The 16,565-nt window shown below is 45.1% G+C and overlaps 1 protein-coding gene across 1 annotated transcript in view; it reads right to left on the reverse strand.

Annotated features, from left to right (window-relative positions):
- Positions 1-324: 324 nt before the first annotated feature.
- The window catches only part of LOC128698145 (uncharacterized), a 50,910-nt gene continuing 34,669 nt past the window's right edge, over positions 325-16,565 (reverse strand). The window contains exons 3-6 of the mRNA XM_070098679.1: positions 5,966-6,221; positions 5,724-5,823; positions 5,198-5,332; positions 325-2,502 (exon numbers count right to left, since the gene is read on the reverse strand). Of these exons, the coding sequence (XP_069954780.1) occupies positions 1,948-2,502; positions 5,198-5,332; positions 5,724-5,823; positions 5,966-6,221 (1,046 nt within the window). The 3' untranslated portion in view covers positions 325-1,947. The remainder of the gene's footprint in view (positions 2,503-5,197; positions 5,333-5,723; positions 5,824-5,965; positions 6,222-16,565) is intronic.

Consider the following 16,565-nt stretch of genomic DNA (forward strand, 5'->3'; position numbering starts at 1 on the left):
GTATATTAGAAAACTTACCTAACCTTATTATAACAAGAACAATTTATTTTAGCCTAACTCAACTAAATATATTTTAGATACGTTTACAATAATTTAATACTAAACAAACACAGTGAAATATATTTTTTTCGTTAGGTTCAGAATGATTTTGGCGAAATTATTGCATACACAAATTTTCACTTGTCCTATATGGCAAGATGAGCCTTGCTATTTAAGCCAAGATCGCACGTTCTGCCTATTTGTCACGACATATATATATATATATATATATATATATATATATATATATATATATATATATATACACAGATAGATAGGTGGAAAGATAGTGTGTATGTGTGTGTGTGAGGATGGTAGAAGACAGTAGTCACTCTTTCCTCCCTTTGAGATATTGGTGTGCGTCATCACAAGATGAGAAAACTAGTTTGTCTTGGATTCTTCGTTAAACTAGTGTTTATGTTTTGGTGTTAGATTAGGACATGTTTGGGAATAACTGGGATACCTGCCTCCTAGCAACATGATCCCAAGATAGAATCATCTTGCTAGGAGGGCATCACCTCTATATACTTAACACTTGATATTAACTAAAATTATGGAAATATTTTACATAATTTCCTAAATGTAGAACATATAAATGAATAATATGATAAATGTGTATTAAAATGTGATGCTCTTTGGACCCTTCGAGAAATTTCAAGTGAGGGGAGTATAGAAGAGCTGCGGAGTGACACCGGGGAGAGACGCCATATTGAATTTAATGTGAAAACATTGGACTGAACTGTGCAACGTAATCGGGCGTTCTCGAAGGTCATTTGGTGTATATCGGCCTCAGTCCATAATTTAAAAATTGCTGACACGTTCCTGCTGAAGAATTAGGATAAATAGTGTGGAAAGCCTTTACAATTCGGCAACAAGGACAGGAAGATAGACGACTTCAATGAATCCTTCCCAACAACACACTTTAGCTAAGTGACGCTTACCAATAAAATACAGTAGTTTCTGCGATGGCCATCGTAAACCCTAGCTGTAGAGGTATCGTTAGGGTGTGTTCCATCAGCATTGTCTTCCAGTAATTAAATGGTAAGTGTTAATACCAATTATATTTTGTGTACCCAGGAAGCCTAATCATATACAGTCCACAACTTTAATTTACTAGAGTAGCTGGTTTTATTATTATAATTATTAATTTAATGTAAGGTCTAGCTTTTTGTGAGAGTGGTGATTTAAGTCACTGCGACCTGCTGTGACTTAAGTTCCACTTACCTCATCCAAATTACTTGCAAGTAATAATTCAGGTAATGCTCTGTAAATATCCTGCTGGTGATTTGCTCACATAATAATAATAATTCACAATAAAAATATTACCTACACATAACTCCTCGTAGAACTGGTATTAATGGCTGGATCTTTAGGCATCTACTATAATTATATATATAGTTATATTACTAGCAATTTCTACTAAAATACTCATTAACTCACTAAATTATTCTTACCTCTGAGTTAATGCTTCTGAGGAAACATTATAAAGAATACTAAATTATTTAGTCATGCATTATTCCAATAATTTCTATTTACATCCTTAGCCAATGAGATTATTAATTCCCTATTATTATTACGCAGTTGTATAATAATACTGATAATTATTTAATTTAATTATATTACTTGAATATATGACCGAATAGTGTAGCTGCTTATTAAATTAATATTTTAAGTCTTTACCTTGAAACTTATGTTATCCATCTACGGTGGTCTCGTCTTTCATAGTGTGTAGAATTGAGTTTAACATACTTCCGGTGGAGGTTACATTATATAAACAGAAAAGCAGTTATGTGGAACCATTATTGACGACGTTTCGCCCACAAATGGGCTTCATCAAGTCCCCTGACAACCCTGAATGTCATTAATGAAACAGTCATGTAACTGTATTCGTGTCTCTCTTATGTTTTCTCAGATATAACTTTGATTGGTGAACACTGTGACTGAAGACTTCTGACCGGAGGACATTGTGACTTCTGACTTCTGACCGGAGGACATTGTGACTGAAGACTTCTGACCGGAGGACATTGTGACTGAAGACTTCTGATCTGTTGACATTGTGACAGGAGGCTTCTGATCGGTGGACAGTGTGACTGATGACTTCTGTTCAATGGACTCTGTGACTGAGGATGAGTGGATGGTGGAGATGGTGGTGGGAGAAGTTCGGCAGCAGAAATATATCATCATCCAGGCTACACCTGCACGCACCCGTTGGTTCACACGATGGCGAAAACTCCGGCTAAACCACACAAATACTACTGGATCTACAACGAAATGAGTTGAGAATATAATATGAATTATAACGTATAAAGTAAACGAAGGCTTTTCCAGGAGATGAAAGACTGAATGAGGGAAGCTTAGGAGTAGGTTACTGACGAAGACAGCCAGCATAGAGCGAGTAGCCTCAGTCTGGTGCACGTTGGAGGCGAATTGATTATTTGCCCGACGACGCTGGTTGCGATACATCTGCAAGCAAGTGACAGTCATAAGAAACTACATACTCTGTGAGGTTTGAGATTTTGTTTAGTTTACGTTATTAGAGTGTAATAGAGAGAACTAGTTCCTTAATTATTACGAATGTATATAAATGTATTTATGTACAATTCAGACATATATGTAATGAAACTTTTCACCAAGAGTGGTTTTTTCTGCATTACCAGAGTAAATGTTACGGGATAATGTTACAACAGTATATCCTAAATTTAAAGACTTAAGGATAATCCCTGTGAATATTCTCAACGATCATGAGAAGTTTTATCTAATGTTTACCTGGAGTTTACCTGAAGAGAGTTCCGGGGGTCAACGCCCCCGCGGCCCGCGGAGTTTTTTTTAAGAGATATTAATCAAATATGTCCTCATGATCAGAATTTATGCTTCCTAATTACAGGTCGTACGTTACAATATTGTCTCAATAAGGACACCCTCACTTTGTGCTTCCTGAGAGGCTTCATTGTTTAATAGATGATGCATTTTACGAATTGAACGAAACTTTTTTGGGGGGTTGAGGCTGTACAGGTATTAATTCCTCTAGAGTTACTAACGTAGTTAATAAACGAGTAATTGTTGAATTCGGTGCAATAACTGGAAAATTCATCATCTGGTCGGTTTCAATCTTTTATTACTGGTATTTTTCTCAAAGGAGTTGGTGTATTCTGGGATACTGATAGCTGAAAGATAACTAGAGTATCCCTCTTCAGCTTGGCTATTAGCCTTCAGAGCTTGTTATCCTTAGCGGAAGTTTTGAATTAGTTTTAAGTTCTATAGTTTGACATTTGTACTGAAAAATTGGGATACTAGTGTCCTGACACAACCTGTGAATAACTCTTCGGATTCGTATCAGTTCTTCATCGCTAATATTTAAGTACATTACAGATCTATGTCGCACTCTGCACTATTGTTATTGCGTATATTGTTCAAGTGAATATCTAAATATTGAGGCACCAGAAACAACTACCATGTTGAGTTATCAAGACGTCACATTAAGATTTCACAACCTTCATTATCTTAACTTCACCTCCCAGGAAATCCCTGTTCATTCCTTTTTATCTATATCCTGTAAGATTTTACCAGGTCTAGGTATAAAGTATGATCCCTAGGAGGGAATTTCTAGGCAAACTATAGCCCAGAGGTGAACTTAGAGACAAATTATAATGTAGACTATCTTTATAAGTTTCTTGTTTATGCATCTGGTATCTCGTAGCAATGTTGGTACATTGTTATTAAATGATAAAGCATACCTTTTATAAGGACCCTTAATGATCCAAGATCCTACTGGACACCATGGATCGGAGGAGTTACCATCCTCATATTATTAATTAAAAATCCAACGACGCTATGGGGCATGTCCAGCCCAGAGCATAATAACGACATATAAAATACTGAGGGTTATTGACAGGGTGGATATAGGGACAGGATGATTCAGAGATGGGACACAGCAACAAGGGGTCACAGTTGGAAGTTGAAGACTCACGTGAGTTACAAGGATGTTAGGAAGTATTTCTTCAGTAACAGAATTGTCAGAAAGTGGAATAATCTGGAGAGTGAGGTAGTGAAGGCAGGATCCATACATAAGAAGAGATATGATAAAGCTCAAGGAGCAGGGAGAAAGTGGACCTAGTAGCGACCAGCGAAGAAGCGGGGCCAGGAGCTATGAATCGACCCGTGCAATCACAAATAGGTGAGTACACACACACACACATTGCCTAGGACAAAATGGTAACTAACCAACTTACACGACAAGTGCCTTTAACAACTAGTAACTAACAAATACAAACCCCACCTGCATAACGAACCTTGCTTGACAAAAAAACTGAAAGATAGACTGCAAATCACCCAGAACAAAATCGTAAGATTCATCCTGGGGCTGGGACCAAGAGAACATGTAGGCCAGGATGAATTACAGCAGTTGGATATGCTGAATGTTGAAGACAGTAAAACAACTGAAGCTAAATCATGTTTATAAAATTGCTCACAAACAGTGTCCAGAATATCTTGCTGTCAATTTTGTCAAGGTTGGGAACCAAAGCAATCATAGTACTAGGGGGAGAGAGCACAACTTTGTAGTACCCACAGTCAGTGGCCAGGCTTCAAACACCTTTTATTGTACAGCAATAAAGGAATGGAACAGACTACCCGCACATGCCAAAGCCAGTCATAGCATGAACCAGTTCAAGAAGAGTGCCAAAAGGTGTCTGATGAATGTAGCTACAGAAAGGGAGGGGAATGATTTTCTATTTTTTAGCTAACATACGTGTAAATTTTACCTTATCCCTAGTAATGACCCTCGTATTGTAGATAGTCTTAATGACCCTCGTGTAGTAGATAGTCTTTTTAGTATGATAATAAGATGTTATCTTCATTGTAGAATAATAAGAAAATATTATAACCTTTATATTATAATAATAAGGTAAAAGGACCCCAATGGAAATAAGTCACTCTGTCTGACTTTTTTGGGTTATCCCAGGTTCTCTACACATATGCTGCTATGTATGATAATTCTATGTAACTGTATTTGTGTATACCTGAATAAACTTACTTACTTACTTATAACAGGCAGTTACTATTTACAAGTGCCTTTGACAACTGGTAACTAACTAACCTCTGAGTGTATAGACGGGTCAGCGTCTGTGACGCTGCTCTGATCACGAGACTGTGTACTTACAGCGAAGATCATGACAGCGTAGCATGCTAAGGTGACCAATACGGGCATCATTGTGCTGATGAAGAAGGTCAACACACGCATACTGCGCACCAGAGGATGTCTCTGGTAACCCAGGATTCGTGGTATCATCATCACCTGAACACACAAGAAATGTCTTGTAACATAACAACAGTATAATTCAATACATTTAATATAGAGGAAGTTATTATAAACCAAATGACCACAATAAAAATATGAGTTCAAGAATTATAATCTTCCCATTAAACATCTAGAACAGTCGCACATTTGTAATCGGTAGGAATAACTTTAAATATGGACTTGTACAAACATTTATGTAAAGTGAAGATCATCAAGAGAAGTTAATGACTTTAGGTTAATAATAATATCAAGGTCAGCAGGCTGTAGATTTTCTCTTTTAACATTATTTACAGTCTTCCCAGGTATTTCTGCCTCCATGTTATTTATTTTTGATATCAAGATCTGCACTAAGGAGTACGGAAAATTCCAGCTGGTGTGTAAGACTTACAAGTGTTCCTAGGACAGAGTAGAATTTCATGAAAACTACCACAGCTGCGGCTGCCTTCAGACTTAACATACGTCTGTGTGGTGACCACAGCGCCATCATCCTGCAGACACATGCGATACACAAGTTAAAACGTAGTAAACTGATTCTTGCTAATAAAGAGTGAAAATACACAACAAATTATATGTAATATGAGTTTTTGTTTAAAATGCATTATAATACAAATTATTATGTCGGCGTTATACCTAAAGAAGGACACTGCGGCTATAGCGATCAGTTCCATCCTAGCCAGTGTGCAGTATACGATTATCGTAACCTTCCTCAGAGGGCTCTTAAATGTGACTACGTCGCAGGTGAGGATGGCTCTCAATGTCTGCGCTTCAGCAGGTCTTATCACCAGACACAGCAACAGCAAGGGCACGAACACACTACTTAAGAGTACCTTCATTGCTGGTTTAGTCTTGACGCATGTTAACACACACCACAGCACCACAACGTTAGCTGTGGGAAGATAACCTACATCACTTGACATTGCAATAGATATCTTAAAACATAGAGGTCTCTCACAATTACTTTTTTATTATAATTAAAAATTAATATAGTGACAGGTGCAAAATAAGAAGAACTATCTAATGTTTGTGATAAAAAAAAACTAACAGATATTGGAGAAAATAAGTCGGTGATGATTTTAAGCTTAAAAGAACAAAAGGAAAATTATATAAATGAATGACAAGAATGATGGAGAGCAAATACAATAAAATAAGGAAAACCATGGAAACTAAAGATAAACAGCAGGAAAATGCTAGTTGTTCTTTAATAGGGCCATAACACTCTGGAAAAAAAAATCATTAAGGTGACATTTTCGTATTACGGATCCCATCACACATAGGATTTATCCTTCATGATAAAGTTGATATGTTAGCCAAGAAGAGTACCCAGAAGGAGAATGTAGAATATAACTTTGGTATATCTGTGTCTAGTATTAGGAATAATATTAGTGTGAAGGCTTACTCAGCCCTGTAACAACTTCAGTCAGTATTACCAAGGCTGGCTCCTCCTCAGGAAAATTAATGAATAGAAAATGAAATAATAACAGACAATGATAAACACTTTATTATTTAGAAACGGAAAATGTAAAACAATAAAACATGAATGGGTATCCTAATTGAAAGAAAAATGAAAAATGAAATGAAAAAAATTACATTTGAACTCAACGCTAATATAGGTATATCGTGGTAATGGGGTGTCAGGTGTTGGTGACACTGCATGTTGTTGAAATCGTAGCCGTTGCTGATGCGGGGGGGGGGGGCGCAGGTGTTGGTGACCACCACCGGCTCGTTCTTCACAGAGTATAGCCGTGAATAATTACTTCAGATGACAGGAAAACAGGTTCGTTACCACTGCTATGATGAGGGGTTAGGTCCTGTGTTGGCTTACATAACAGGTAAGTAGATTAAACATGGGACGTCTCAGGAAGTTAGTCCGTCTCCTATTCTACTCGTTGGTTGGCAGGTGACCCACTCTGTCATTCCAAGAGTAGTGCTGGGAGCTGTGAGTCTAGTGATTTACTGTTTGGCCGGAGCCCCACACGTCACCTTTGGGGGGGGGGGGTAAGGGATAGCGGGAGCTGGACTTACCCTACCTTAACAAGTAGCCGGCAATGAAACTATTGTTACTATATACTCCCTCACTACTCCTATCTATTGAACTTTTCCCTCACAATTAGGAGAGAAGTAAATAATGAAAATGATTGTTATAGGAATGCAGTTAGAAGCCTGAGTAGATCTATAACCCACTATGATAACATGAACGTAGATAAGTGTGTTTATGGAGCAACTTGCAATGTGAACAGACTGACTGATGTTGTAGTGGCCAGGCTTAGGCTTGGTTACAAGTACTTCTGGCAGTTTGGGAGACACACAGATGATGATCAAACTAAATGTAAATTATGTGATCAGGCATATGGTCACTCTCTTGAACACTATGTGCTTAATTGTCCACTTATTGAGGAATACAGAGACAGACAGTATAATAACCTATGTGACATGTCAAGATCTCTTATTAATGAAAATAAGATACCAGATATACTAAGCAAATTTCCTAAATTTGCTTGTAACAGATAAGTGAACTATAGATATGTAGATATAAACCAATATGTACACCTGTTAACCCTTTTGAGGCCTAGTTCCTAGGCCCTTTGTATATTCATATGCTCTCGCGCTGCCGTCCACAGGATGGATATGGGGCGCACAGTAAACTAGGCACTTCGGTGGCAAAATCTAAAATTATGTGAGACAAAAAAAAGCAAATTATGAAAGAAAAAAAAATTAAAGTTCTCAATCAGGTATGGGTAAAATATCTGTAATGATTTTTGAACTGCTAGATGAGCAAAAACAAAAAAAAAAAAAAAAAGGGAATCAGGGAATTACTGACAGCTGGATGAACAGAAAGCCAAACAAAATGAACTGAAAATTTTTAGTAAGACTGAATGACCCACCTGACCTCTCTTCATGCCACCGTCACACTCTATACCCCATCCATTTCCTCCCATTCCTTCTCTCCCTCACCATCCAGACTCTCTACCCTCCCCATTCCCCTATCTTCACTCCAACATCCCAGCATCCTACTGGACTTGTTATTGCTCTTCCAAAGACTTTTCATTCTATTAACCACCCTAGTCTATCTTAATCTCTAGGAACTCAACGGTAACATATAAAGATATTTTCAGGCATATCTTAGTAACAGACAACAGCATGTAGCCATAAATGACACCTCGTCTAACCTTACCAAGGAATTTAAGTGTCCCTCAAGATAGCATTCTGGGTCCTCTTCTTTCCCTCATCTACATTAATGACCTACCTGACGCTTCCCATCATCTGAAACATCTACTCTTTGCTGACCACACAAACTTAATAAAATCAGGCCTAGACCCATTGGTGCTTATGCACCATTAACTAACAATGAATTAAGAAAGGGTCACACCTGGATGATTACAAACAAATAGCCTATATAATTCTTGTGAACAAACCACGTCCACATTATTATTATTATAATCAAGGGGGAAGCGCTAAACCCGGAGGATTATACAGCGCCTGGGGGAGGGGATGTGGAAGGCATTCAGGCTTAATTCGGGGAACTGGAGCACAGATCCAATTCCCTAAATCAAGAGCCCCTCACCAATATCAAGGAACCTTCCTTGAGGGGACCACGTCCACAAACATTAAAATCAATGAAACGAAAAGCAAGACGAGGGGGAAATGCCTAGTTCTAATTGCTCATAGCAAACTGAAATCTAATCGTCATATCCAACATATATAAGCAATAGCATGTAAGATTGAAAGGCCTTCCATACGAGATGTGTACTTCGAGATCCATTTTGACGACCCACATCAAACCAACCATCTCTCAGCAAAAAGCAGCCATCACTACAGTCACCAACTCCAATTATAGACAACAAACTATTCCCTTATTTAAGTCCCTATACATACTAAATATAAATACAATTTATACGTACCAGTGATTACTCCACATCTTTAAAACACTACACTGTAATATTAATCTAAGACATTTCCTGGGAAAATGCAACATGTTCGAATACACAGGTAATACACAGGTAATACACAGGTAATACACAGGTAACATACCTCTCTGATATCCCTCGTGTTCGGCTGAACATCTACAGAAATTCTTCCAAAAATGTGAAATAATTTATCGGACGAAATTAAAAATTGTAATACAGTTACTGACTGTAAGCGAAAGCTAAAATAAATATTATGTACTTAAATACCATAGTCTAATACTGCACTCTAATTGTGTCTAAGTTGTCATAAAATACAATTATTGAATAATCTCGAAGTGTAAAATATTCTTTGATGTAAAAACTACCATTAAACCTTTTCCAGTTGGCTAATTACTATTTTTAATTTTTCATGGATGATCTTTTAAATTGTATCTTGACCATGATTCTCACCTTCGTGTTATTGTTAGATTCATAAGTATAAGAACTCTACAACTGTCTCTATAGTGTCAAGTCTTAATCCTTCTACTCATCCTAACAACTGTTATGAAGTCTTAACTGAAGAGCTAAGTTAGGCCAGATAAGATTAGTCAGGAAACATGACAAGTGTTTCTTGAAGCGGGTCTTCAGTCATATGACGACCTGCAACTGGAGTTTTAGTCATTTAACCGAGACCTTCCACTGGCTTACGCGTCCACCCCTTTAAAAAAATTATATTTTTATCTGAACAACTCCGTTACATCTATTCAATTGTTTACACAATAATGTATTTTATTCGTGATTACAAAAAAATAAAATGATTAAGACAGATGTGCAACAAATGTTCTATTTAAGCAGTCATCAATATCAAAATACATCTAAAGTACACAAATAAACAACAGTTTTACAGTTCTTAACATAACATTTATACTAAAGTAATTTTTATGGTGAAAAATGGTATAAAATACCGACAAGTTGATGATTAAGACACACGTTCATTACTATATTATTAATAATAACACAGATCTCTCCTGCACTCCAGTTTATCACAAGTCAGGTCTTCACTGAGTTGAACCAACTTATTTAGTTTCACATTCCCAGGTTGGAAAAAAACGATTTAGGAAAGAAACCGAGTATAATGCCTGCTGCTTAGAGCAAATGCTGCAGCTGGCCTGCCAGCCAGCTGGTACTGCCGTTCTGGCGCCATCTTTCCTAGTGGAGAACTGCTTCTGGCAGTTTACACATTTCATGTCTTTTTCTTTTCATTTAGTTTTTAATATTCTGTTTATTATTCTTTATCTTTAACTCTGAAAATTTATGTGCAGCCTTGTTTTGGTGACACTGGTGACACCTGTGTCGGAGGTATGGACCGCTACACTGGTGACACCTGTGTCGGAGGTATGGACCGCTACACTGGTGACACCTGTGTCGGAGGTATGGACCGCTACACTGGTGACACCTGTGTCGGAGGTATGGACAGCTACACTGGTGACACCTGTGTCGGAGGTATGGACCGCTACACTGGTGACACCTGTGTCGGAGGTATGGACCGCTACACTGGTGACACCTGTGTCGGAGGTATGGACCGCTACACTGGTGACACCTGTGTCGGAGGTATGGACCGCTACACTGGTGACACCTGTGGTGGAGGTATGGACCGCTACACTGGTGACACCTGTGTCGGAGGTATGGACCGCTACACTGGTGACACCTGTGTCGGAGGTATGGACCGCTACACTGGTGACACCTGTGTCGGAGGTATGGACCGCTACACTGGTGACACCTGTGGTGGAGGTATGGACCGCTACACTGGTGACACCTGTGTCGGAGGTATGGACCGCTACACTGGTGACACCTGTGTCGGAGGTATGGACCGCTACACTGGTGACACCTGTGTCGGAGGTATGGACCGCTACACTGGTGACACCTGTGGTGGAGGTATGGACCGCTACACTGGTGACACCTGTGTCGGAGGTATGGACCGCTACACTGGTGACACCTGTGTCGGAGGTATGGACCGCTACACTGGTGACACCTGTGTCGGAGGTATGGACCGCTACACTGGTGACACCTGTGGTGGAGGTATGGACCGCTACACTGGTGACACCTGTGTCGGAGGTATGGACCGCTACACTGGTGACACCTGTGTCGGAGGTATGGACCGCTACACTGGTGACACCTGTGTCGGAGGTATGGACCGCTACACTGGTGACACCTGTGGTGGAGGTATGGACCGCTACACTGGTGACACCTGTGTCGGAGGTATGGACCGCTACACTGGTGACACCTGTGGTGGAGGTATGGACCGCTACACTGGTGACACCTGTGTCGGAGGTATGGACCGCTACACTGGTGACACCTGTGTCGGAGGTATGGACCGCTACACTGGTGACACCTGTGTCGGAGGTATGGACCGCTACACTGGTGACACCTGTGGTGGAGGTATGGACCGCTACACTGGTGACACCTGTGTCGGAGGTATGGACCGCTACACTGGTGACACCTGTGGTGGAGGTATGGACCGCTACACTGGTGACACCTGTGGTGGAGGTATGGACCGCTACACTGGTGACACCTGTGGCGGAGGTATGGACCGCTACACTGGTGACACCTGTGGCGGAGGTATGGACCGCTACACTGGTGACACCTGTGTCGGAGGTATGGACCGCTACACTGGTGACACCTGTGGTGGAGGTATGGACCGCTACACTGGTGACACCTGTGTCGGAGGTATGGACCGCTACACTGGTGACACCTGTGGCGGAGGTATGGACCGCTACACTGGTGACACCTGTGGTGGAGGTATGGACCGCTACACTGGTGACAACTGTGTCGGAGGTATGGACCGCTACACTGGTGACACCTGTGTCGGAGGTATGGACCGCTACACTGGTGACACCTGTGTCGGAGGTATGGACCGCTACACTGGTGACACCTGTGTCGGAGGTATGGACCGCTACACTGGTGACACCTGTGGTGGAGGTATGGACCGCTACACTGGTGACACCTGTGATGGAGGTATGGACCGCTACACTGGTTACACCTGTGGCGGAGGTATGGACCGCTACACTGGTGATACCTGTGGTGGAGGTATGGACCGCTACACTGGTGATACCTGTGGCGGAGGTATGGACCGCTACACTGGTGACACCTGTGATGGAGGTATGGACCGCTACACTGGCTACACCTGTGGCGGAGGTATGGACCGCTACACTGGTGACACCTGTGGTGGAGGTATGGACCGCTACACTGGTGACACCTGTGATGGAGGTATGGACCGCTACACTGGTGACACCTGTGTCGGAGGTATGGACCGCTACACTGGTGACACCTGTGGCGGAGGTATGGACCGCTACACTGGTGACACCTGTGTCAGATGTATGGACCGCTACACTGGTGACACCTGTGTCGGAGGTATGGACTGCTACACTGGTGACACCTGTGTCGGAGGTATGGGCCGCTACACTGGTGACACCTGTGGTGGAGGTATGGACCGCTACACTGGTGACACCTGTGTCGGAGGTATGGACCGCTACACTGGTGACACCTGTGGTGGAGGTATGGACCGCTACACTGGTGACACCTGTGTCGGAGGTATGGACCGCTACACTGGTGACACCTGTGTCGGAGGTATGGACCGCTACACTGGTGACACCTGTGTCGGAGGTATGGACCGCTACACTGGTGACACCTGTGGTGGAGGTATGGAGTGCTACACTGGTGACACCTGTGTCGGAGGTATGGACCGCTACACTGGTGACACCTGTGGTGGAGGTATGGACCGCTACACTGGTGACACCTGTGGTGGAGGTATGGACCGCTACACTGGTGACACCTGTGGCGGAGGTATGGACCGCTACACTGGTGACACCTGTGGCGGAGGTATGGACCGCTACACTGGTGACACCTGTGTCGGAGGTATGGACCGCTACACTGGTGACACCTGTGGTGGAGGTATGGACCGCTACACTGGTGACACCTGTGTCGGAGGTATGGACCGCTACACTGGTGACACCTGTGGCGGAGGTATGGACCGCTACACTGGTGACACCTGTGGTGGAGGTATGGACCGCTACACTGGTGACAACTGTGTCGGAGGTATGGACCGCTACACTGGTGACACCTGTGTCGGAGGTATGGACCGCTACACTGGTGACACCTGTGTCGGAGGTATGGACCGCTACACTGGTGACACCTGTGTCGGAGGTATGGACCGCTACACTGGTGACACCTGTGGTGGAGGTATGGACCGCTACACTGGTGACACCTGTGATGGAGGTATGGACCGCTACACTGGTGACACCTGTGGCGGAGGTATGGACCGCTACACTGGTGATACCTGTGGTGGAGGTATGGACCGCTACACTGGTGATACCTGTGGCGGAGGTATGGACCGCTACACTGGTGACACCTGTGGAGGTATGGACCGCTACACTGGCTACACCTGTGGCGGAGGTATGGACCGCTACACTGGTGACACCTGTGGTGGAGGTATGGACCGCTACACTGGTGACACCTGTGATGGAGGTATGGACCGCTACTCTGGTTACACCTGTGGCGGAGGTATGGACCGCTACTCTGGTTACACCTGTGTCGGAGGTATGGACCGCTACACTGGTGACACCTGTGTCGGAGGTATGGACCGCTACACTGGTGACACCTGTGGCGGAGGTATGGACCGCTACACTGGTGACACCCTTGTCGGAGGTATGGACCGCTACACTGGCTACACCTGTGTCGGAGGTATGGACCGCTACACTGGTGACACCTGTGTCGGAGGTATGGACCGCTACACTGGTGACACCTGTGGCGGAGGTATGGACCGCTACACTGGGTACACCTGTGTCGGAGGTATGGACCGCTACACTGGTACACCTGTGTCGGAGGTATGGACCGCTACACTGGTGACACCTGTGTCGGAGGTATGGACCGCTACACTGGTGACACCTGTGGCGGAGGTATGGACCGCTACACTGGTGACACCCGTGGCGGAGGTATGGACCGCTACACTGGCTACACCTGTGTCGGAGGTATGGACCGCTACACTGGTGACACCTGTGGCGGAGGTATGGACCGCTACACTGGTGACACCTGTGTCGGAGGTATGGACCGCTACACTGGTGACACCTGTGGCGGAGGTATGGACCGCTACACTGGTGACACCTGTGTCGGAGGTATGGACCGCTACACTGGTGACACCTGTGTCGGAGGTATGGACCGCTACACTGGTGACACCTGTGGCGGAGGTATGGACCGCTACACTGGTGACACCTGTGGCGGAGGTATGGACCGCTACACTGGTGACACCTGTGGCGGAGGTATGGACCGCTACACTGGTGACACCTGTGGCGGAGGTATGGACCGCTACACTGGTGACACCTGTGGCGGAGGTATGGACCGCTACACTGGTGACACCTGTGGCGGAGGTATGGACCGCTACACTGGTGACACCTGTGGCGGAGGTATGGACCGCTACACTGGTGACACCTGTGGCGGAGGTATGGACCGCTACACTGGTGACACCTGTGGCGGAGGTATGGACCGCTACACTGGTGACACCTGTGGCGGAGGTATGGACCGCTACACTGGTGACACCTGTGGCGGAGGTATGGACCGCTACACTGGTGACACCTGTGGCGGAGGTATGGACCGCTACACTGGTGACACCTGTGGCGGAGGTATGGACCGCTACACTGGTGACACCTGTGGCGGAGGTATGGACCGCTACACTGGTGACACCTGTGGCGGAGGTATGGACCGCTACACTGGTGACACCTGTGGCGGAGGTATGGACCGCTACACTGGTGACACCTGTGGCGGAGGTATGGACCGCTACACTGGTGACACCTGTGGCGGAGGTATGGACCGCTACACTGGTGACACCTGTGGCGGAGGTATGGACCGCTACACTGGTGACACCTGTGGCGGAGGTATGGACCGCTACACTGGTTACACATGTGGCGGAGGTATGGACCGCTACACTGGTGACACCTGTGGCGGAGGTATGGACCGCTACACTGGTGACACCTGTGGCGGAGGTATGGACCGCTACACTGGTGACACCTGTGGCGGAGGTATGGACCGCTACACTGGTGACACCTGTGGCGGAGGTATGGACCGCTACACTGGTGACACCTGTGGCGGAGGTATGGACCGCTACACTGGTGACACCTGTGGCGGAGGTATGGACCGCTACACTGGTGACACCTGTGTCGGAGGTATGGACCGCTACACTGGTGACACCTGTGGCGGAGGTATGGACCGCTACACTGGTGACACCTGTGGCGGAGGTATGGACCGCTACACTGGTGACACCTGTGGCGGAGGTATGGACCGCTACACTGGTGACACCTGTGGCGGAGGTATGGACCGCTACACTGGTGACACCTGTGGCGGAGGTATGGACCGCTACACTGGTGACACCTGTGGCGGAGGTATGGACCGCTACACTGGTGACACCTGTGGCGGAGGTATGGACCGCTACACTGGTGACACCTGTGGCGGAGGTATGGACCGCTACACTGGTGACACCTGTGGTGGAGGTATGGACCGCTACACTGGTGACACCTGTGGCGGAGGTATGGACCGCTACACTGGTGACACCTGTGGCGGAGGTATGGACCGCTACACTGGTGACACCTGCGGCGGAGGTATGGACCGCTACAATGGTGACATCTGTGGTGGAGGTATGGACCGCTGCACTGGTGACACCTGTGGCGGAGGTATAGACCGCTATACTGGTGACACCTGTGCGGAGGTATGGACCGCTACAACACCTGTGTGGAGGTATGGACCGCTACACTGGTGACACCTGTGGAGAGTATGGACCGCTACACTGGTTACACCTGTGGCGGAGGTATGGACCGCTACACTGGTTATGTGTATGGACCGCTACACTGGTGACACCTGTGGCGGAGGTATGGACCTCTACAGTGGTGACACCTGTGGCGGAGGTATGGACCGCTACACTGGTGACACCTGTGTCGGAGGTATGGACCGCTACACTGGTGACACCTGTGGCGGAGGTATGGGCCGCTACACTGGTGACACCTGTGGCGGAGGTGTGGACCGCTACACTGGTGACACCTGTGTCGGAGGTATGGACCTCTACACTGGTGACACCTGTGGCGGAGGTATGGACTGCTACACTGGTGACACCTGTGTCGGAGGTATGGACCGCTACACTGGTTACACCTGTGGCGGAGGTATGGACTGCTACACTGGCTACACTTGTGTCGGAGGTATGGACCGCTACACTGGTGACACCTGTGTCGGAGGTATGGACCGCTACACTGGTGACACCTGTGGCGGAGGTATGGACCGCTACACTGGTGACACCTGTGGCGGAG

This window comes from Cherax quadricarinatus, chromosome 63 (assembly GCF_038502225.1).
Source record: "Cherax quadricarinatus isolate ZL_2023a chromosome 63, ASM3850222v1, whole genome shotgun sequence".
Lineage (NCBI taxonomy): Eukaryota > Metazoa > Arthropoda > Malacostraca > Decapoda > Parastacidae > Cherax > Cherax quadricarinatus.